This window comes from Myxocyprinus asiaticus, chromosome 43 (genome assembly GCF_019703515.2).
Source record: "Myxocyprinus asiaticus isolate MX2 ecotype Aquarium Trade chromosome 43, UBuf_Myxa_2, whole genome shotgun sequence".
Lineage (NCBI taxonomy): Eukaryota > Metazoa > Chordata > Actinopteri > Cypriniformes > Catostomidae > Myxocyprinus > Myxocyprinus asiaticus.
The window spans coordinates 22,030,100-22,053,773 of record NC_059386.1 but is presented as its reverse complement, the minus strand read 5'-3'; the positions used below and the strand labels follow the sequence as shown (position 1 = coordinate 22,053,773).

The window sequence follows — 23,674 nt, the reverse complement described above, 5'->3', positions numbered from 1 at the left end:
CCACTACAGTTATGGGCTTTGCCTCAGGGTTATGCAAATCACTCTTGTTCAGACAGGTTTTAATATTCAAATAAGGCTTGGCATGTTCAGTTGTAGTTTTTAACAGCCCTCCCTCACAACATCAATCTTTTGTGTAGGTTTTTACACTATAGGCCTTTATACTATAGGCTTACTCTACTATACTATAGACATACTATAATATATGCCTATTATACAATACTTTAGGCCTACTATAATATACTATAGGCATACTATACTACACTAAAGGCCTAACACCGGTGTTTTCAGGGTTTAGTTTAGTGTGTATTAGGGTTTTAAACAAACTAAATCAATAGATATAATAAATAAAGTACTGATAGAAATATAATTTAAAAGCTAGGAATGAATATATATATATATATATTCTCACATGGCACCATTATTATTGAAATAAATAAATAACAGGTTTCATTGTGTTTTGTTTTATGACAAATATCTGCATAATAACAGTCTTACTTATGTGCATGTTAATAATAATTTGACATATCCTGGAGGGGTGGATCTACTCTGAAGACATGGCAGATTCTGGGTCAAGGTGAAACTTTAGATATTTGTAATGGTTACGGAATTATGACCAACACATCTGTCAGAAGCAGGTAAATTCATAATTAAAAAGTCAGCTGAAGTCCAGGTGAGTCAGAGATTTTACCTGTCACACCAATCAATGATGTACCGTCACTGAACAGGAGAACACTGGCACACTTAGGTTGAGTTTGAACCATGTATATGTCACACTATCTGACAAAGATCCTGAGAATTTGAGATTAGAGTCTTTACCTAGCAAAACACTAACGCAGAAATTAGGTTTGCATATCTGCACATGCAACAGCCACCCACAGGTACAATATGTATTACAACCCCAATTCTGAAAAAGTTGGGACAGTTGATAAATGCTAATAAAAACAAAAAGGAGTGATTTGTAAATTATATTCACACTTTGCTATATTGAAAGCACTACAACTACACATTATATTATGTTTTACCTTGTTAATTTCATTTTTTTTATTTGTTTTTAATATACAGTCATTTCAAATCAAATGATTGCAACACGCTCCAAAAAAGTTGGGACAGTCGAGTGTTTACCACTGTGAAACATCACCATTTCTAATAAAACTTATTAAGCATTTAGGCACTGAAATTTGTTAAGGTTAGAAAGTGGAATTTTCCCCCAATCATCCATTATGTAGGTCTTTAGCTGCACAATTGTACGGGGTCTTCGTTGCCGTATGGTGAGCTTCATGATGAACCACACATTCTCAATTGGAGATGGTCAGGGCTGCAGGCAGGCCAATCTAGCACCCACACTTTATGGCCAGTATGTGGTTTGAAGTTGTCCTGCTGAAAATTTCTGGGATGTCCCTGGAAAAGACGGTGCTGGATGGCAGTATACGTTGCTCCAAATTTGTACATATCTGTCTGCATTAATGGTGCCCTCACAGATGTGCGAGTTACCCATACCATGGGCACTGACACACCCCTGGCCCATACAGACACTGGCTTTTTGACCTGACGCTAATAACAACTTGGATGGCCCTTTTCCACTTTGGCCCGGAATTCACGATGGCTGTGTTTTTCAAAAACTTTTTTAAATGTGGACTCATCGGACCAAAAAACAGTTCCACTGCTCTACTTTCCATCTAAAATGAGACCAAGCCCAGAGAAGTCGGCAGCGCTTCTGGACAGTGTTGATGTATGGCTTCTGCTTTGCACAGTAAAGTCTTAACTTGCATCTGTGGATGCAGCGGCGAGTGGTGTTGACTAACAAAGGTTAACTAAAGATATCCCAAGCCCATGTTCATGAAATTACAGATGAATGCCATTTTTTAAGACAGTGACGTCTGAGGGATCAGAGATCAAGCGCATTCAGAAATGGTTTTCATCTTGCCCTTTACGCACCGAGATTTGACCAGATTCCTTGAATCTTTTAACTATATTGTGCACTGTAGAGGGTGAAATGCCCAAAACCCTTCCAATTTGTCTTGAACGATCCTTGCTCTTGAAGAACTAGACTGTTTTTGGAGGCTCCTTATATACGATGACACGATTGCCTCACCTGTTTAACATCTCCTGATTCACATCGCCTTGTTATTTCAACTCGTCAAATTCTTATTAGTCTTAAATTGCCCCTGTCTCAACTTTTTTGGAGCGTGTTGCAATCATCTGATTTTAAATTACTGTACATTAAAAGAAACTATGAAATTCAAGGTAAAACATCATATAATGTGTAGTTGTAGTGCTTTCAATATAGCAAAGGGTGAATATAATTTACAAATCACTCTGTTGTGCCGCTTCTCCTAGGGAACAAAAAACAATAAATCTGCAATTTACAACAGGAGGCTATTTTTTAAACAAAGAATCTACATTCAGCTCAAAATAGCTTCATTAAATATATATCAGTCACATCGACAGCCATACATTGTGGTATTGTTTTGGAGTCATTTTTTGCACCTTATGAATGAGCTATTATGCCTTTTTTTAAATACAACTTAGGAAAGTCCCTTTAAGTGTAATTTGTATAGTGATTTTTTGTTCTGCTTGGAGCATACATGACACACAAAGTCCCCATTGTGATCCATTCATGTGGTTTTATAAAGTGGGGAACAGAGAATTGTGGCTATCCAGCAATTTGTAACAATGTGAAGTGTGTGAGCTTGCATCTGTCTTACAGCCATCCCTTCTGGCACGTTTGCTGACTTCTGTCAAATTTTTAAGTAGTGTAGGACAGGATGAATTAACCATCATGACATCACTCTTATAATCCTAAATAATCAAATACTGTCAAAGGGATCCTTTTCTGTATCACATTAATCTCTTATCAAACCTGAACATTAATACACATCTTTAAAGTGCTCAAGCCAGCACTAAGAATAAGCGCTGTAGACAACTTTAATACTATACTATACTATGCTGCTCTGTCCTATACCATAGGCCTACTGTAATGTACATTTGGGCCACTACACTATAGGCCTACTATAATATACTGTAGGCCTAATATACTATAATAAATGCCTGCTCTACTATAGACCTACTATAATATAACTATGCATATTATGCTATACTTTAGGCCTACTATAGGCTTACTCTACTATACTATAGACTTACTATACTATAATATATGCCTTTTATACTATATTATAGGCCTACTATACTACACTTAAGGCCTACTATAATATACTGTAAGCCTAATTTACTATAATACATGCCTACTCTACTATACTATAGGCATACTATAGTATACAATAGACTTACTATACTGCAGGCATTCTATAATATAATATAGGCCTAATATAATATACTACAGACCTAATATACTATAATATATGCCTGTTCTACTATACTATACTATACTATACTATGGGCCTACAATAATATACTATAGGCATACTATACTATAACATGCCTACTATACTACAACATATAACTATTATACTATACTATATGCCTACTATAATATACTATAGGCTTACTCTACTATAGCATAGTCCTACTATACTATAATATATGCCTATTATACTATACTTTACTATACTATACTATACTATGACCCTACAATACTATACTATAGGCATACTATACTATAACATATGCCTACTATACTGTAACATATAACAATTATATTATACTATAGGCCTACTATGATATACTATAGGCTTACTCTACTATACCATAAACCTACTATACTATAATATATGCCTATTATACTATACTATAGGCCTACCATACTACAGGCATACTATAGTATATAATAGACTTACTATACTACAGGCATACCATAATATACTATAGGCCTACTATAATATACTACAGACCTACTATACTATACTATGGGCCTACTATAATATACTATAGGCATACTATACTATAACATATGCATACTATACTACAGGCCTAATTTTAAGCCTATTATACCATACTATACTATAGACATACTATACTATACTGCAAGCCTATTATATACTATTGGCCTACTATACCATATTGTACTATAACCCTACCATATTATACTTTAGTAATATACAATAGACCTACTATACTATAATACATGCCTACTATACTACACTAATTTATATTATTACATGCCATATATTACAATTTATTGTGTCACTAACCTAGACGAAAGAACTTGGAGTTATTTCATTAAATAAACTAAGCTGTTGTTGTATCCCGTTATTTATTTTATCAGATAGCACTATATAAAACAGAACAAACCTTGAAGCCATTGACAGAACCTAAATATTGAACGGTCTTTTGCCGGCCCCTACTGTCAGTAAAGGGTTACTATATGTAAAAGCAGCTTCCTACACACCTAGAATGACGTTTCTTTACATTCGTACAACTAATTAAACCAGCTACATCATTTAGACCGGTATTAAATTAACGATGTCCATGTTACATCACTTAGACCGATATTAAATGTTCCTGTTATTAAATCAACACAAAAGTTCATACATTTGTTTCAAGTTGTTTCGCAACCTTGCGCATGCGCACACACACTCGGTGAAAATCTCCACTGTTCGCCATGAGGTGTTTTTGCCGGTAGTAGTTCAGCGGGGATGTGAACCGGAGCTGGTTATGGCTGCGGTTAGGTGTGTATGTTCATGAAGCGTTCGGTTAAATCGTTACACTGGAATTGGAGAGTGTAAAGAAAGAGACATGGCCGGTGTGTTTGATATCGACTTGGATCAGCCCGACGACAGCGTGTCGGATGAGGAACTCGTTGACGGGGTATGTAACCGGTGACACCGGCTGGCTTTCAGATCTACCGCATTGCCTGGACAGGCCTGCGGATCGATGAAACAAAGTTACCCGTTTCTTGTTACACGGTGTCAACAGTTCGAGCGATGTCACGCGCCAAAACTAGAACGATGCACGTGATGTGTCAATTTAATAATCGAAGCGTTCGCGTGAGTGTCCCTCGTTTCTACCGAAGAAGAGACGATGTTTTTTTTTATTTTTTAATATTGTAATCATAGAACAAAACAATAACAACTAGCATAAACAATAAAAGTGTCACTGTATATATGGATAACAACTGATACCAGATGAGTGACAATAAGGGGAAAGTATGGAAAGATGTTATTAAGAGAAATAAAGAAAGAGGGCAGAAACACAATATAGTAGCCTAAGTTAAACGTCAACTAAGCTAAATAGTTTAGCCGAGCACTTTGTTGATTAACAGAGAGTGATATAGTATTCAAATGTTGTTTACAGTCAGTGTTCTATGCTGTTAAACACCTGAAACGACCAGAATTGAAGAAGTGTTAAAACCATGGTACTTAAAGGAATATTCTGGGTTCAATACAAGTTAAGCTCAATCGACAGCATTTTTGGCATAATGTTGATTACCGCGAACAATAATTTCGACTTGTTCCTCCTTTTCTTTAAAAAAAAGCAAACATCTGGGTTAAAGTGAGTCACTTACAATGGAACTGAATGGGGCCAATTTTTGGAGGGTTTAAAGGCAGAAATGTGAAGCTTATAATTTTATAAAAGCACTTACATTAATTCATATATTATTTGAGCTTTAAAGTTGTTTAAATCATAATTTTTACAGTAATTTTAGGGGCTTAGGGTTTGTTGACATTGTCATTGCAACAAAGTTGTAAAATTGGCTCTAACTTTACACAGAAAAGTTTAATAAGCGATTTTTATCACACTAAAATCACGTTAACATGCACGTTGTTTACGTCTTTTGGCTATACTTTTGATACAGTGAGTGTTTTAATGTTTATGAATTGGCCCCATTGACTTCCATTGTATGTGCCACACTAGAGCTCAGATGTTTGCTTTTTTTTTTATTTTTATAAAAGGAGGGACAATTTATAAGTAGAAATAATTTTTTTTGGGAATCAGTATTATGCAACAAATGCTGTCAATTGAGCTTAACATGTATTGAACCTGGAATATTCCTTTAAAGATTACCATATTCATAAATCATGGTATTTAACTGGTACAGTAAGTTTGTGTCATATCAACCCACACAGGGAGGTTGAAAATGTATTTACAGACCACACACTGTCCCTACTGAAGTATATGGCCTACTCGCCTATTATAAATAATATTGTTATAATATCTCTCTGTGGTGTCCGCCCAGCATCACTTCAGCAATATGTAAGTAGGCCTAATTCTGGGCTGCAAAATTTGTATTACTAAACACATTTTTCATATTTATTATGAAAAATTATATCATCGTTTAAAAAAATTTAAGCAATAATAGACATGAACAAGAAGCTATAGAGCTCAAAAGTTTGACAGAACATCTTGTATGTATGTTTAGACCAGCTTTGCTCCTGAAATGCCTCTAAACCAAAAGAAAGCTGTTGTAGGTCCAGTTTGGACTGGTGTAATACTCTGTCCATTGGTAAAGTAGGACCTGTAATGTGATAACAGTGAGCAGTGACCTTGATACTCTCCTGATGGAGGAGAGCCAGTGCGCATCAGTCATTGGTAAAGATTGAGCTTTAATGGGTATGTCAGATCTGCACACTGGGCATTTGGTGGAAAAGCTGCGGGGGGGGAAATGCTTTTGGAAAATGATAGTTTAAGCATTCCAACACATAAAAAATCTCAGTAATCCCACCAAAAATGTATCCCCTTTGAAGTAAAATATGTTTAAGAATGCCATGTTGAATGTTGTTTTTGTTTTTTTTGTCCACAGGCCCAGATTAATGATTTCATGGACCAATGCAGTGGCTTTGAATTGTGAGTATGTATTTGTGGATATGTGATTGCACGTTTAACCCTTAAATGCATGGTAATTTTTAGTGGTCAACCAATATATCGCAGAGGCCGATAAATCAACTGATATTCTGACTTTTTTTAATTATCCGCATCGGCCGATACATTTTCCCATTTGGCCGATTTATTTTATTTATTTTTTTATTTTTTATTTTTTTCTTGAGGGCTTTGAGAATTGCCTGCTTGCATGTGAAGCGACTGAGACGTGTAAATGACCAGTCATGGTTCATTTTGTTGTTACATGCCATCGTGTTACTACAATAATTGATCGGTGTGCAACACGGTGTCATTTTAACAGTCCGCATATCAGAGCCACAGCAGATGCATTTGAGCTCATAATGTTAAAGTGCTCGCCTGTTTCATTCTCCCTCTCTCTCCTCAACAGTTCCCTGTAACTTTTAACTTGTCTAATGATAAAAAGGCAAATATCAATGAAAACTAATATCATATACCGTCTGCTAATATGCACATATCTCGTGTAAACAAATGTAATAAACCAACCTCACACAACTTCAGCAGATCCAGCATCCTGTGGAGCGCTCATTTATTTATCTCTAAAGCACGTACTCTAACAGTCTCTCCTCAACTGTTCCCTGTCACCTTTAACATTCTTTTCTACTGTAATGACAAAAGATAAATATCAATAAAACTTCTATTATATACCATTTACAAATATGCAGATATCTCGTTTTAACAGATGTAATTCATGAACCTCACAAAAATCCAGCACTCATCTAATATCTTCCTCTGAAGCGCATGTTCTATCAGCCAGAATCAAAAACTTCAGGATCAGGATCAAAAGTTGATCTGATTCACAAATCATAACAGTCACTTCGTGTCAATCTAAGTAGGTGATCCAGGCCATTGAAACTGTTAGGAGATTGAGGCTCGCGCTGGATCCGCACGAGCACGTGAGTGCAACTTCAAGGCTGTGTCCGAAACCAGGAAAATGCTGCCTCCGGAGGCTGTATACGGAGGTAGGATGAAAATAAGGTGCTTTTCAAACTGTTCGGAGACCAGTTTCCTTAAGAGTTAGATTCATTAAAAACAGATGTCAGTTAAGCCATTAACTGATTAGGCAGCAAGGTAGCAAATCAGCTGCCTACGTTTTCAGATGCAGCCCAAGGTAAAAGCGCTTCACGTGTGCTATGAGTAAATGTCATATTCACTATGCACTCTATGTACAATTGGTTTGATTCTGTATTTTTTGAGTAAATGCGATTGCTAACGTGGACATGCCATCCATGGTTGCTGGACTACTGTGTGTACTGTTATTTCCTTCTTCCTAATATATTAACAATTTCTTCATGTGCAAATAAATTACTAAAATTTGAAGACTGAACAGAAATCAGAAGAAACTGCTATCTACCATTAAAAATACAATATTATTTCTTTAGATTCTTTTTTACAAAGTTAAAGTTTTGTGTGAAATTGAGTAAATGTAGTGCTAAATAAGAGTTTATTATTTTTTTAGCAATTTTATGTTTAGGTTGTTTACTATATTAAATTGTTCGATAAATCGGCAGTGTATCGGCCTATCAGCCACCCTGCTCTCTGGATATCGGCATCGGCCATTAAAAAAACCCATATCTGTCGACCACTAGTCATTTTCCCAAACATTCTTACATATTCGGGTCTTTAGAGACCCGGCACTTACAGTATATCTATCAAAAATGTATGTACAGAATGCCCAGGTAGTGTCAGATTTTCAAAATATATTCAAGACAATTAGAAAATAATAGAATAAAGTATATTTAGATATATTTTGATATTTTGTTTTTCATAAATTAAAGAGGTAATGCAACAAATCAGGACAAATCTAGAACAGGATTCATTATTTTCACACTGGAATTTCATGAGATGCAGCTGGCTGCCAAACACATATCAGCTACACATATGTTACACATAAGTATTTTCTCAGGCACTTATTGAGTCTAAATAGATGCACAGCTTACATAATTTCAGTAGTACACTCAAATGACAATAGTCATATCATACTGTTCATGTGTTACACTTGCTATAGTTTCCATGTTATTTCTACATCAACTAGCAGTGTCAAATGTAAATCAAACCAATCACTGAAACATTTATAAGAGATAGATTTAGGAATACTAAAGAGATTTGGGTACAACTTCAAAAATTGGATGAGGTACAGGGGATGGAATGAGGTCCCTGGTCTCTAAAGATCTGAGGTATGCGTTTAAGGGTTAAAGTGCTGCTGTATATATTAAACACTTACTGCAGTATTCTAATTTACGTGCTTTATTGAAATCAAAATTAAGATTTGTTTTCCCCCTTTAGCTCTCTTTTTTGAAGGAATATTCCGGGTTTAATACAAGTTAAGCTCAATTGACAGCATTTTTGGCATAATACCACAAAAAAATCACTTTGACTTGCCCCTCCTTTTCTTTAAAAAAGCAAAAATCTGTGGTACAGTGAAGCACTTACAATGGAAGTGAATGGGGCCCATCTGTAAACATTAAAATACTCACTGTTTCAAAAGTATAGCCACAAGATGTAAACAATATGTGTGTTAACATGATTTCAGTGTAATAAAATCACTTACTAACCTTATAGCCAATTTTACAACTTTGTTACCATGACAATGTAACGTCAACAAACCCTAAAACGACGATTTAAACTTTACAGCTCAAATAATACACAAGTTTTAACAGAAGAATTAATGTAAGTACTTTTATAAAATTATAAGCTTCACATTTCTGCCTTTTAAAACCCTAAAAAAATTGACCCCATTGACTTTCATTGTAAGTGCCTCACTGCAACTTGATTTTTGCTTTAGAAAAGGAGGCACTAGTCGAAACTATTTTTGTGATAATTAACATTGTCACAAATGCTGTCAATTGAGCTTAACTTGTATTGAATCAGGAATATTCCTTTTAAGTAAAAATTCTGTCATTATTTACTCACCCTCATTTTGTTCTGTATGACTTTCTTTCCTCCTTAGAATACAAAAAGAGATGGTAAGATGAATATTAGGTTCAGTCACCATTCACTTTCATTGTGTCTTTTTTTCATACTTGAATGGTGACTGAGGCTAAGATTACTGCCTAACATCTGCTTTAGTTTTCCACGGAAGAAAGTCATACGGGTTCAAAACAACATGAGGAATATTGACAGAATTTTCATTTTTCAGTGAACTAACCCCTTAAGTGAAATCTTGAATGTTATTGTGTTTTGAAAACAGCATGGAAGATTGTGAGAAGTTTGAGATCTCAGAGGATAGTGTGAATCAAGGCACAGAGCAGATTCGTCCAGATTGCTTCGAGTTACTCCGTGTTTTGGGTAAAGGAGGCTATGGAAAAGTAAGCATGACTTCTACCTGCATGTGATATGTTTTGTACACATGATATGGTCTGGGTTAAAATAACATGTACATAATTTGTCTTTTTTTAGTTTGTTTCAGTGTCTGTCTTTGTTTACTAGCTACACCTACACAATTTTATTTTTGTACATCTTACTAATCATAAAGCTGTTTTTATCCAAAGTGATTATGACTTACATCTTTGTTAAAGGTGTACTCTGTAAGTAGTCTTTATGTCATCTTGGACTTACACTGACACCTAGTGGCTTGGATGCAGCATCATTTAAAATCAATAGTTTTCAGTTTCAGATGCCATTGTAGAAATGTAGTATTCACAGTCAGACATGATTACTTTAATCAATGAGTGAAAGTGTCAAATAACAGGACGGTTACTGAGATTAAGTGAATAGTATTCGGCTGGTCATGTGATTCTAACATGGCAGCCCCCATGTGCGGACCCTCTCCATGTAGAATAAAACAGCTTTTATAAGGTTACTGATATGACTGGAGTCTATATTTTAATGTGAGTGCTCATGATTTCCAAATATATTGCAAAATTACAATTCATGTCTTTAGGAGTTAAACTTTTACCGTTCTCCTCTTTTTGCAAACAGGTTTTTCAAGTTCGCAAGATTACCGGGTCAACTCCTGGAAAGATATTTGCCATGAAGGTGTTGAAAAAGGTACAACCCCACATATACTGTATCTCAAAATCCATGTAATTCATCTTTTTCTGGATGTCCTTAGATTTAGAGTTCTTTTCTGTAATGCATCATGTCCATTCTGCTAATTAGAGTACTGGTGTAGTTTTACAAGCTTGCTGCTAGAGCTAAATATTATGTCCTCTTAACCATTAAAGGACAGAAGGAGAGCAATCAGTGACTGTGTACCGAAGCTTAATCGCTCAGAGACTGATGTTGCATTGTTCTTTGGGGTTTGCATGTTTGAAATGCTTCGGATTCCATTCTTAAATTGTTTGTTTATTGCAACTCAACAATTATTGCATTTACAACAACACTCTGATGCTTCAGTGAGCAACACTGCTACATGAGCTAAGCAAACTGATCCTAAAGAGTTCACACCTGTGGTTAAAGAAGATGCACGGACATGCAACAGCAACAAATGTGTGCCATTATTTGAGCTTTCATGACAACTAGGCCATGCTAAAGAATTGGGAAAAATGCCATACTCCAAACTCAGCATGTTGCCTTTGTTTGTATTTCAACAGGCCACGATCATGCGCAATGCAAAGGACACAGCTCACACTAAAGCAGAGAGGAGCATCCTGGAGGAAGTTAAGCACCCCTTTATTGTGGACCTCATGTATGCCTTCCAGACGGGAGGCAAACTTTACCTCATTCTCGAGTACCTTAGTGGTGAGTTAAACACAGATGCTGGTTAACAAGCTGTGTGATATTCTAACATCAGAATATTTTGTGAGCACACTGATTAGCACAGTTTTTCAGTAAAAGTCAAAAGTCTCCTTGTGTCCAGTTGTGAAAATGCTTGTTTTTTGCATTGTTTTTAATTTAGTAGAATCGTTTAATTATAAATTATATTGTCAGCAAAACCGTTTGAGTTAAATACTGCATTTGCAGTGCAAAGACAGCTTAAAAGTGTTAAGCTCTGGTTTAGTGCTGTAGCATTTTCTTTGTGTTTATCGGTAGTTATGAGTCAATAACATTGCCGATCATTGTGTTTATGTTTATCTGACAGGTGGAGAGCTGTTCACACAGCTGGAAAGAGAGGGGATCTTTATGGAGGACACAGCCTGGTGAGGGGTGGGAGGGTTATAACTCTTATCAGGGTACAAACTGTTCCTGTGTTACCCTTCTGTGATCTCTGATGACACACCTCTGTTGTGTGTAAACATTGATCTTGTAGGGGGAGAGGTTCTGACAGTTTATGTAATTTTGTGTTCAAAGCTCATTGGATAGTTCACCCAAAAATGAACATTCTCTCATCATTTACTCACCCTCATGCCATCCCAGATGTGTATGATTCTCTTTCTTCTGCTGAACACAAATGAAGATTTTTAGAAGAATATTTCTGCTCCAGCCAGGTCTCTTAAGCAACCAAATTGGCCCAGTTGCTAGGGAGGGTAGAGTCACATGGGGTAAACTCCTCGTGGTCGCTATAATGTGGTTTGTTCTCGGCGGGGCGCATGGTGAATTGAGCGTGGTTGCTGCGGTGGATGGCGTGAAGCCTCCACACGCACTATGTCTCCGAGGCAACACGCTCAACAAGCCACATGATAAGATGCGCGGGTTGACTGTCTCAGACGCGGAGGCAACTGGGATTCGTCCTCCGCCACCCGGACTGAGGCGAATCAACTATGCGACCACGAGGACTTAGAGCGCATTGGGAATTGGGCATTCCAAATTGGGAGAAAAAGGGGAAACCCCCCCCCAAAAAAAAGAAGAATATTTCTGCTCTGTAGGTCCATACAATGCAAGTGAGTGGTGTCCAGAACTTTGAAGCTCTAAAAAGCACATAAAGGCAGCAGAAAAGTAATCCAAACGACTCCAGTGGTAAAATCCATGTCTTCTGAAGTGATATGATAGGTGTGGGTTAGAAATAGATCAATATTTAAGTCAATTGTTTTTTTTACTATAAATTCTCCTCCCTGCCCAGTAGGTGGTGATATGCACGAAGAATGCAAATCGCCAAAAACAAAAGAAGAAAAATGTGAAAATGAAGTGTGATTTGTATTTTTTTTCCCCAAACTACTTAAGCGTAAACCACGCCCCGCAATCATGATTAAACCCTCAGGAAAGTTTTTTTTTATTGGTCATCTCAATCACTCAGTCACCTGTGAATAGTTCAGACTCCAGAAACATCGTGAATGGATCCGAAGCCGATCAATGGTAAGATAAGCCTGCTGGTACTTTTCAAGAAGGGCATGGTTTGCGCTTAAGTGGTTTGGGTGGGGGGAAATCAGAGATTTATAGTAAAAAAGGACATAAATATTGATCTGTTTCTCACCCACACCTATCATATCACTTTTGAAGACATGGATTAAACCACTGAAGTTGTATGGATTATGTTTATGCTGCCTTTATGTGCTTTTTAGACCTTCAAAGTTCTGACCACCATTAACTTGCATTGAATGGACTTACAGAGCTGAAATATTCTTCTAAACATCTTCGTTTGTGTTCTGCAGAAGAAAGAAAGTCATACACATCTGAGATGGCATGAGGGTGAGTAAATAATGAGATCATTTTCATTTCTGGGTGAACTGTCCCTTTAACAAATATGGACTGCATAGTTGCCCTAAATGCTGATTTGATGCTGTTTTCGCTACAAATGTAGTAGATTGAATATCAAATGAATACAAGTGGCCATGGAACACAAGTGGCTGTTGTGAGGAAGTTCTTTTAACTTTTTTACAATTTGGTGCTTTTGAGAAAATCTGAATTATTGAAGAGATAGTTGACGCAAAAGTTGAAAATTCTGTCATAATTTACTTAATCTGGTGTTGTTCCTAACCTATAGGACTTATTTTCTCTCATGGAAAATAAAAGGAGATTTTAGGCAGATTGTTAGCCTCATCACCATGCACTTTTATTGCATCTTTTTTTCCATACAATAAAAGTGAATGGTGACTGAGGCTAATATGCTGCATAACATCTCATTTTATGTTCCAATGAATAAAGAAATTCATACAGGCTTGGACCAACATGTTCCAGAGTGATGATGGCATAATTTAAATTTTTTGTCTTTTTTTTTATATATATACACAAACGCTGCATCTAGCTTTTATCTGGCAGAGATTTCCATGGCTCTGGGTCACCTTCATCAGAAGGGTATCATCTACAGAGATCTGAAGCCAGAGAACATCATGCTCAATAACAACGGTAATGCAGAAAAATCACATACACTCACCTGTGTCCTTTTGTGCCAGACTGTCCTCATGCTTGCCCCATTGAACTGTTCAATACAGACTGATCTTTCCACTGGGTGTCCTCATTTCATCCTCCTCTCATTCTCAGGTCATGTGAAGTTGACAGACTTCGGACTCTGCAAGGAGTCGATCTATGATGGCACCGTCACACACACCTTCTGTGGAACCATAGAGTACATGTAAGTTCAGATGTACATTGGACTGTTTTATCCTTGTTTGTTTCCCCTCCCATTTCATGTTCACTCAGTTTTGTTTTTATAGAGACTCCAGAGAACTGGATCCACTTTATTCAAAGCGTTTGGTGATGTGTGTAATGTTAAAATACTTTTTCCTATGACAGAGAAAACTATAATTAACCACTTCATTGGTTGTTTTGCATCTTAGTTTCAATAAATGGGCTGGGTGGACTGGAAAAGGAGCTTTGCGTTGTGAAAGTTAAACTATGTCTACATATTACATTGCACTTCATTTTAAGCGAGCATGAAAAATGTTTTCCATGATATGGCCCCTTTAAAACTCCATCCTGTGCGGTTCTTTGAGTTCGGAGCCTCTATCCATCATGTCCGCTGGAAGCTTATTTGAGTCCTCTCATGTCAGTTAGGTCTAAGTAAAAAAGACAGCACCACAAACAATCTGGCCTTTTCTCTCTCAACTCATTCATTCATTCTCAGCGTTTGTTTCTCTTGTTCTCTTGCTCTTTTAGGGCACCAGAGATCCTCATGAGAAGTGGCCACAACAGAGCTGTGGACTGGTGGAGTCTGGGGGCCCTGATGTATGACATGTTAACAGGAGCTGTGAGTACCGCATCTCCCTGCTTTCTGTTGTATTTACTCTACGTTGAAGGGCTAGATTATCCAAAAATAAAAAGTCTGTCATCATTAACTCACACTCATTTTGTTCCAAACCCGTGTGACTTTCAATCTCCTGTGTAATACAAAAAGAAATGTTAGTGAAATGAGTGTAGATAACCAGACACAGATTTAATGATTTTAAAGAAAAAGGGCAATCACTGTTTGTATGAAGTTTGTACAGAGGGTGACAGACTGCACTCTTAACCTCTCAACCCTGTTTCCCCCAGCCGCCTTTCACCGCTGAAAACCGTAAAAAGACCATCGATAAAATCCTGAGGTGTAAGCTGAACTTTCCGCCCTACCTCACTCAAGAAGCACGGGACCTTCTCAAAAGGGTACAGGTTATTTGTAGTCAGTTAAATTTCACTCCTGTGTGGAATCCGCTCTTCTCGTTGCTCAACTTATGTGCTTGTTTATTTTTCACACCCAGCTGCTAAAAAGAAACGCATCAGTGAGGTTGGGAGCAGGCCCGGGAGATGCTGTAGATATCCAGGTATCTGCCCCACTAATGCAACAAACCCAGTCATATAAGCAGGGTTTACAATAAAATACTTAAATGTGCACTCAGTAAGTGTAGTCTTTGTGTCATCTTGGACTTACACTGACACCTAGTGGCTTGGATGCAGCATCATTTAAAATCAGTTTCAGATGCAATTGTAGAAAAGTAGTATTCACAGTCAGACATGATTACTTTAATCAATGAGTGAAAGTGTCAAATAACAGGACGGTTACTGAGATTAAGTGAGTAGTATTCGGCTGGTCATGTGATTCTAACATGGCAGCCCCCATGTGCAGACCCTCTCCATGTGGAATAAAACAGCTTTTATAAGATTACTGATATGACTGGAGTCTTCATTTTAATGTGAGTGCTCATGATTTCCAAATATATTGCAAAATTACAATTCATGTCTTTAGGAGTTAAACTTTTTTAATGAGGAAAAAAATACTGAGTGCACCTTTAAAGGTCTAAAGGTGTAATGTGTAATTTTTTAGATGTTAATATGCAGATATTGTGTATGTACATTTGTGCTCAAGTTGGCATACCCTTGGAGAACTGGTAATATATGTACCATTTTTAAAGAAAACATGAGTGAGCAGGCAAAACACATTTCTTTTATTTCTTATGGGATTCATATTCAACTGTAGGTTATAACAGAATGGCACAATCATAAAACAAAACATGGCAACAAAGAAAAAATGAAATTACCCCTGTTCAAAAGTCTGCATACCCTTAGTTCTTAATACTGTGTATTGACCCCTTTAGCATCCATGACAGCGTGCAGTCTTTTGTAATAGTTGTCTATGAGGCCCTAAATTCTTGCAGGTGGTATAGCTGCCCATTCGTCTTGGCAAAATGCCTCCAGGTCATGCAAAGTCTTTGGTCGTCTTGCATGAACCGCACGTTTGAGATCTCCCCAGAGTGGCTCGATGATATTAAGGTCAGGAGACTGTTATGGCCACTCCAGAACCTTCACCTTTTTCTGCTGTAACCACTGGAGGGTCAACTTGGCCTTGTGCTTAGGGTCATTGTCGTGCTGGAAAGTCCAAGAGCGTCCCATGTGCAGCTTTCGTGCAGAAGAATGCAAATTGTCTGCCAGTATTTTCTGATAACATGCTGCATTAATCTTGCCATCAATTTTCACAAGATTCCCCATGCCTTTAGAGCTCACACACCCCCAAAACATCAGTGAGCCACCACCATGCTTCACAGTGGGGATGGTATTCTTTTCACTATAGGCCTTGTTGACCCCTCTCCAAACATAGCGCTTATGGTTGTGACCATAAAGCTCTATTTTGGTCTCATCACTCCAAATTACAGTGTGCCAGAAGCTGTGAGGCGTGTCAAGGTGTTGTCGGGCATATTGTAACCAGGCTTTTTTGTGGCATTGGCGCAGTAAAGGCTTCTTTCTGGCAACTCGACCATGCAGCTCATTTTTGTTCAGGTATCGTCGTATTGTGCTCCTTGAAACAACCACACCGTCTTTTTCCAGAGCAGCCTGTATTTCTCCTGTTGTTACCTGTGGGTTTTTCTTTGTATCCCGAACAATTCTTCTGGCAGTTGTGGCTGAAATCTTTCTTGGTCTACCTGACCTTGGCTTGGTATCAAGAGATCCCCGAATTTTCCATTTTTAACAAGTGATTGAACAGTACTGACTGGCATTTTCAAGGCTTTGGATATCTTTTTATATCCTTTTCCATCTTTATAAAGTTCCATTACCTTATTACGCAGGTCTTTTGACAGTTCTTTTCTGCTCCCCATGGCTCAGTATCTAGCCTGCTCAGTGCATCTACATGAGCGCTAACAAACTCATTGACTGTTTATACACAGACACTAATTGCAATTTAAAAAGCCACAAGTGTGGGAAATTAACCTTTAATTGCCATTTAAACCTGTGTGTGTCACCTTGTGTGTCTGTAACAAGGCCAAACATTCAAGGGTATGTAAACTTTTGATCAGGGCCATTTGGGTGATTTCTGTTATCATTATGATTTAAAAAGGAGCCAAACAACTATGTGATAATAAATGGCTTCATATGATCACTATCCTTAAATAAAAGACAGTTTTTTTTGCATGATCAGTAATATTTTCAAAATCAATGCCAAAATTTCACAATTTCTGCCAGGGTATGCGAACTTTTGAGCACAACTATATGTGACCCTGTCCCTGGACCCTGGAAATTAACCTATTTAGGGTTAATTTCCTCTGAAAAGTGTAAACACTGTGGCTTTGTGATGTTATCAAAACATTGCTCTGTTTGTTTAAGCATCCCAACCAACCTGACACAACAACATTGGCTAAACCTATAGCGTGATTTGGAGCGGGACTATATGTTTATCTGACTTGTAGAAGATGGGGAGTGTTCAAGAAACTTTTTGAAAACGTAATTTTTTTTGTAATTCCTTATGATGATGATAGTGGCACAGAAATTACACATTTCACCTTTAAGAATTGGCCCTATTGTTCCAATATATACTATGAAAATGTATTGGTGTCTTTTTAGTGTCATAGTTTCTTTTTTTCAGGCTCACTCCTTCTTCAGACATGTAAACTGGGATGATCTGCTGGCTTTTAAAGTTGAACCTCCCTTCAAGCCTTTTTTGGTACGTGATAGTGTTAATGACAGCAAAAGTGAAAATCTCTCTCTAAATCACTAGATTGTCTTGTCTCTCTATTATTGGATCTTTATAATTTTGTATATCTCAATATTCAAAAATAACTCCTCACAGATCTCTGTTTCTACAGCAATCAGCAGATGATGTTAGCCAGTTTGACTCAAAATTCACTAGTCAGACTCCCGTGGACAGTCCCGATGACTCGACACTCAGCGAAAGTGCCAGCCAAGTTTTCCTGGTCAGTTTGTTTCTTTTTAGGCTAATTGTATTTGTGAAATTAACTTCTACACTCAAGTGCCCTTCTTTACTTTGACCATGAAGCACAATTTGATTGTAATGCACTAATGCAAAAAGAAAGTCTCAGATTTCCAATATGTACAGTGCCTTGCAAAAGTAATCAGACCCCAGACCAATTATTTCATATTACTGAATTACAAATTGTGCGATATATTACATACATATATATATATATATATATATATATATATATATATATATATATATATATATATATACATACACCGATCAGCCACAACATTAAAACCACCTGCCTAATATTATGTAGGTCCCCCTCGTGCCGCCAAAACAGCGCCAACCCGCATCTCACAATAGCATTCTGATGATATTCTTCTCACCACAATCGTGCAGAGCTGTTATCTGCGTTAACGTAGACTTTGTCAGTTTGAACCAGTCTGGCCATTCTCTGTTGACCTCTCTCATCAACAAGGTGTTTCCATCCACAGAACTGCTGCTCACTGGATGTTTTTTGTTTTTGGCACCATTTGGAGTAAATTCTTGAGAATGTTGTGCATGAAAATCCCAGGAGATCAGCAGTTACAGAAGTACTCAAACTAGTCCATCTGGTACCAACAATCATCCATGCGATTATCTAATCAGCCAATCGTGTGGCAGCAGGGCATAAAATCATGCAGTTATGGGTAAGGAGCTTCAGTTAATGTTCACATCAACCATCAGAATGGGGAGATTTTTTTATCTCAGTGATTTGGACCGTGCCATGATTGTTGGTGCCAGATGGGCTGGTTTGAGTTTTTCTGTAACTGTTGATCTCCTGGGATTTTCACGCTCAACAGTCTCTAGAATGTACTCCGAATGGTGCCAAAAAACAAAAAACATCCAGTGTGGAAATGCCTTGTTGATGAGAGAGGTCAACAAAGAATAGCCAGACTGGTTTGAACTGACAAAGTCTACGGTAACAGATAACCACTCTGTACAATTGTGGTGGGAAGAATATCATCTCAGAATAGCGGGTTGGCGCTGTTTTGGTGGCACGAGGGGGACCTACACAATATTAGGCAGGTGGTTTTAATGTTGTGGCTGATCAGTGTGTATATATACAGTATATGTTTCCACTCAAAAATATCTTTACACCAACACTGTTGGACATCTGTGTTGGTTCCAACTGTATTTTGTTTACATTTATGTATTTACTTTAATCCAAAGGGACTTCCAGTACATTCAAGGCGATCATTTTGTTAGTTTGTGTGTTCACTGGGAATTAAACCCATGAGCTTAGCATTGTTAGGCTGGCCTACATGATTAGTTTTATGACACTAAACACAAACACAGATTGTTATGCTAAACGTAAAGTTTTATTCTTCAGTCAAACAGCGTAATATTACTCACCACCAAGGCCACGTTGTACGTGACAGTAGATAAAACATGACACGAACCCAACGGTAACCTGACTCAAAGTTGTTTATCCACCATCTGTTTAAATGTTGTCAGCTTGCTATGTAGAGCAGTGGGTCACTGAAGAATGTAGATTCATTTCCCACTCCTGTCCTAAACATGATTCTGCATTATGAGTGTTTATCAACATTGTGTGTGTGGTAAATTAGTCCTGTTTTTGAAGACAAACTTACGAGAAAAGGATAATGTCTCTCATCTGGACTTTATTATAAACTGTTTCTTCCAGCTCATAGCATGGCACTACTTTTATTTTGCTTCATCATAATTGCACATCCTCCACACTCGTCTGTTTTTTCCCCCTTTGTTTTGTCTCTTCGAACTAATTTTTAAATCACGTCTCGGATGTCGTCTCTCCCCAGGGCTTTACATACGTAGCTCCATCTGTGCTCGAAAACATTAAGGACAAGTTCACTTTTGAGCCAAAATCCCGCTCGCCTCGCAAGCTTCTGGGAAGCCCAAGAACACCAGTGAGGTAACATATTTTTCTCATTCTACTGAGGTTGAAACAGTTTGTGCAGTTTATGTTGTAGCAAAGAAAATGTATTTGATTTATCATTGTCATCATTTTGCATGGATGGGGCCCAAGGTCATTATAGATTTTACATTTTACTTTAGTTTTTATATATATTTTTTTGAGTGTGTCCTTTCATTTTAGTTTAAAGGTGCACTCAGTACTTTTGTTTGTCGTTTTGAACTTACACTGACACCTAGGGGCATGGATGTAGCATCATTCAAACACAATAGTTTTTAGTAAAAGATGCCATTGTACAAATTGTCCAGTAAGTGAAAGTGTCCAATAACAGGGCAGTTACTGAGATTTAAGGCCCCAGCACACTCACGGCAAAGTAGGATTTGTTTTTTTTTCAAAGCCAAAAAGAAGTTTGAAACCGCTGAGCAACGGTATACTGTTTGCGAACATTCAGACACCCGTCACACTGCTGAAAAAGTCAAAGTCTTATTAAAAAGTGAAATTCATGAAAAAGGAAATGTTGGCATGACTAGTTCAGAATAATCTTTTATTGTTACTTCTTAAAAAATATTTAAAAATGATTTTGTCCACCAAATGTAAGTAATTGGGTGTAACAAATTTATTATGTTGACAATAAAAACCACAAAACATAGCGGACACATTTAGACCCTCAAGACTGAGCATAAAGTAAAATAAAAACATCTGATATTTATTTTGCCATTTTTATGAAAAGGCACATTTTGTTCAAGTCACGTGGTGTAACCCTGAGAAAACTTCTTGATATTTTTTACTCAGAAAATTCACAATATTTCAAAAAAAATTTTTTTTTTACCTTGAAAAATGTGTTTGAAAACTTTGGAAATTAATGATGAAGTTGTTTATACTCTCATGTATTCAAGGTGCAAAGAAAGTAATATAATACTTTTTACTTTGTGGTTACGCCACATGACAATTTAAAAAAAGAAATTGTAGAAAATGCTATGAAGGTTTTAAAAAAATTTATGAAACCAAATTGGACACAAAGAATTAATTTCTGAGAACTAGACACACGTGTTTTAAACTAGATTTGTAAAAGATGTCTTATTTTAACACCTTGGACAACCTTATTTGTCAATGACCCATAAGTATTAGACCCCTCCCCCCCAAAAAAATAAAAAATAAACATTATAATAAATAACCCCCCCCCCATGAGGGGACCCTCTCCATGTAAAATAAGAGCTTTTACAAGGTTACTGATATGACTAGTCATCATCTCATGTAGTGCTCATGAGTTTTTTAAACATATATTACAAAATGACATTTAATTTCACATTTAAATTTGAGTGATGAAAAAAATACTGAGTGCACCTTTTAATTTTCATTAGTTTTCACTCTGTGACTAAGTTTTATTTTTTCAGTGTTTTATAATCTGAGTTTAGTTTTTCTATGTATTTAGTTTTTATTTTTAGTATTTTAGGGCTTCCAAAGATAATGCATTAACTGATATCACTTAAATATGTTTAGAACAACTAAATATCTCTGGGCCGTCTTGTGTTATTGCTACAGTATCTAGTGGCATTTTCATAATTGATGAAGGCTGGTTGTAAAGGTTTTACATTTTATATTATACCGTGTATCAAAAAACGAAAACTAAAATTCAGTATCATGAACAGTTATTTTAGTTTAGTTTAGTTTTTTTAGTTTATTAAAATGTTTTAATTTAGTTTCCATTTCAGTCTTTGTTAACAGTTAGCGTGTTTACATGCACATTTTTGCAGACAATATGAGGTCATGTAAATGCCATAATTGGTTTTCTTTTATCAGGGTAAATTCATAAACCGTTAAAGCAAAAACTGATCAACACACAGATGTTTTGCCCATTACCCTAATTTTATGTTGCATCTTTATTGCCGTTCTTACTGGCTTATCCAGTGTGCGCAGATGTTGTGCACATGCCTGTTAAAGTTTAGTATAGTTAAAGTATAAGTTAAAGTATAGCCTGATGATTTTAAGTCTCATGTTAACGTTGTCTGATTTTTTGAATAAGCTGATTTTTGGTAGTTATCAGTGTATTGCTGTGCATGTAAACACACTGGTGGGGTCCATAACCCATGATGATAATTGCTCTTCCCAGCCCTGTGAAGGACGGTTGGTCTCGTGGTTCACGCTTTCCAGAAATGACCACCTCCACCTCCTCTATCATACCCTCTGCTAATATGCCCATTGAGGTGTCTCGGGTGGAACAGGTGGACAGCAGCAGCATGGAGGCCTCCGCTCCTCTTCCCATCAAAAAGCCATCGAAGTCCAACACAGGGTCCTTCATGAAACAGTCGAAACCAGTGCTCTCCAAGAGACCCAAGCATTTGAAAGTGAAACTATGATGAACAATTTTGTTTGGTCTGTTTTTAGTTTTTAGTTTTGCAATTAAGGAATTTATCAAATTACCCTGAAGACCTTTTTGCACCCAGTTTTTGAGCACCCGTCACTTGAATACTGCATATGAGCACAGAGAGTCTGTCGAGAATGAACCCACTGACCTATATAAGGATCTCTCTCTACATGCATCATAGTGAGTTGGTACAAATGTTTCTTGCTGTGTATGAGAACACCTTGCACTTTAGATGATTCTGAGCATGTATTTTACCATCTTTTTTATATCCTCGGGTCAGTGTTTGAAGTTTGTTTAGACATGAAGTTACAAGTTTAAATTCTTGCAGGTGTCTCATGCAGATTAAAGTCAAGCATGTAGTGAAACTGCTTTAGAAGAGACACTGAGGTTGACACTTGTTACTTTGTTTTGCTTGATTGTAATCTCTACTGTTGGGGAAAGTTCTTATTTTCATAGTCAATAACAGGATTTAAGGTGGTGAGAGAGGTCTACAATCCAGTGGACACTTCATTAATAGTTGTTAGGACCCCAAAAATCACAGATGTAGTTAAAAGACAAGAGGTAATCTTAAGCTAACCAACCTGTAAAGAAAACTTCAAACTTAAAAATATATTCTATTCATGTTTTGTTTTGTTTTTGCAATTCAAAGAGACTTTTTGCTTTGTTCTTTAAGGCTTTTTATTTTGAGACTGTTGGATGGTGCCAAGAAATCCATGCCTTGTTTTCTGTTTGGTTTTTTTGTTTTGTGTTTGATTTTGTTTTGAGAAAGCTGGATGATGCAAAGACATCTGTCCCTTGTTTTCTGTTTTGTTTTGTTTGATTTTGTTTTGAGAAAGCTGGATGATGCAAAGACATCCGTCCCTTGTTTTTTATTTTGTTTCGTTTGTTTGTTTGTTTGTTTTGTTTTGTTTTTTAAAAATTTAGATGACGGCAAGACATCCTCACTTGTTTTCTGTTTTTTATTCATTTTTGTTTTGTTTTTGGTTTGAGAGCTGGATGATGCTAAAACGGCCATCCCTTGTTTTTTGTTTTGTTTTGAGACAGTTGGATGATGCCAAGACAGCCGTCCCTTGTTTTTTTTTTTTCCTTGTTTTTTTTTTTTTAAGTTTTGTTTTGTTTTGAGAGTTGGATGATGCTAAAACAGCTGTCCCGTTTTTTT

The 23,674-nt window shown here is 36.9% G+C and overlaps 1 protein-coding gene across 6 annotated transcripts; it reads left to right on the top strand.

Moving 5' to 3' along the window:
- Positions 1-4,544: 4,544 nt before the first annotated feature.
- rps6kb1a (ribosomal protein S6 kinase b, polypeptide 1a) lies at positions 4,545-23,578 on the top strand. Of its 6 annotated transcripts, none has more exons than XM_051686005.1 (16): positions 4,608-4,625; positions 6,698-6,741; positions 7,629-7,754; positions 9,983-10,100; positions 10,714-10,782; positions 11,328-11,475; positions 11,816-11,873; positions 13,856-13,956; positions 14,092-14,182; positions 14,707-14,797; positions 15,082-15,189; positions 15,285-15,347; positions 17,879-17,956; positions 18,099-18,206; positions 20,038-20,150; positions 22,261-23,578. In XM_051686005.1, the coding sequence occupies exons 4-16, from the start codon at positions 9,984-9,986 to the stop codon at positions 22,505-22,507; spliced, it is 1,392 nt and encodes a 463-aa protein (XP_051541965.1). In that variant the 5' UTR covers positions 4,608-4,625; positions 6,698-6,741; positions 7,629-7,754; position 9,983; the 3' UTR covers positions 22,508-23,578. The 6 variants fall into 6 exon arrangements, 5 of the variants coding, with proteins under 5 accessions (XP_051541961.1, XP_051541960.1, XP_051541965.1 ...); XM_051686003.1 differs by lacking the exon at positions 4,608-4,625 and adding an exon at positions 4,698-4,764 and having other exon boundaries at positions 7,626-7,754; XM_051686004.1 differs by lacking the exon at positions 4,608-4,625 and adding an exon at positions 4,723-4,764.
- Positions 23,579-23,674: the final 96 nt, after the last annotated feature.

Coding starts and splice junctions, on each gene's coding strand:
- rps6kb1a (XM_051686000.1), top strand. CDS start 4,693: ATGGCCGGTGTGTTTGATATCGACTTGGATCAGCCCGACGACAGCGTG. Junction 13,957..14,091: donor CATCATGCTCAATAACAACG/GTAATGCAGAAA, acceptor TCTCATTCTCAG/GTCATGTGAAGTTGACAGAC. Junction 14,798..15,081: donor ATGACATGTTAACAGGAGCT/GTGAGTACCGCA, acceptor TGTTTCCCCCAG/CCGCCTTTCACCGCTGAAAA.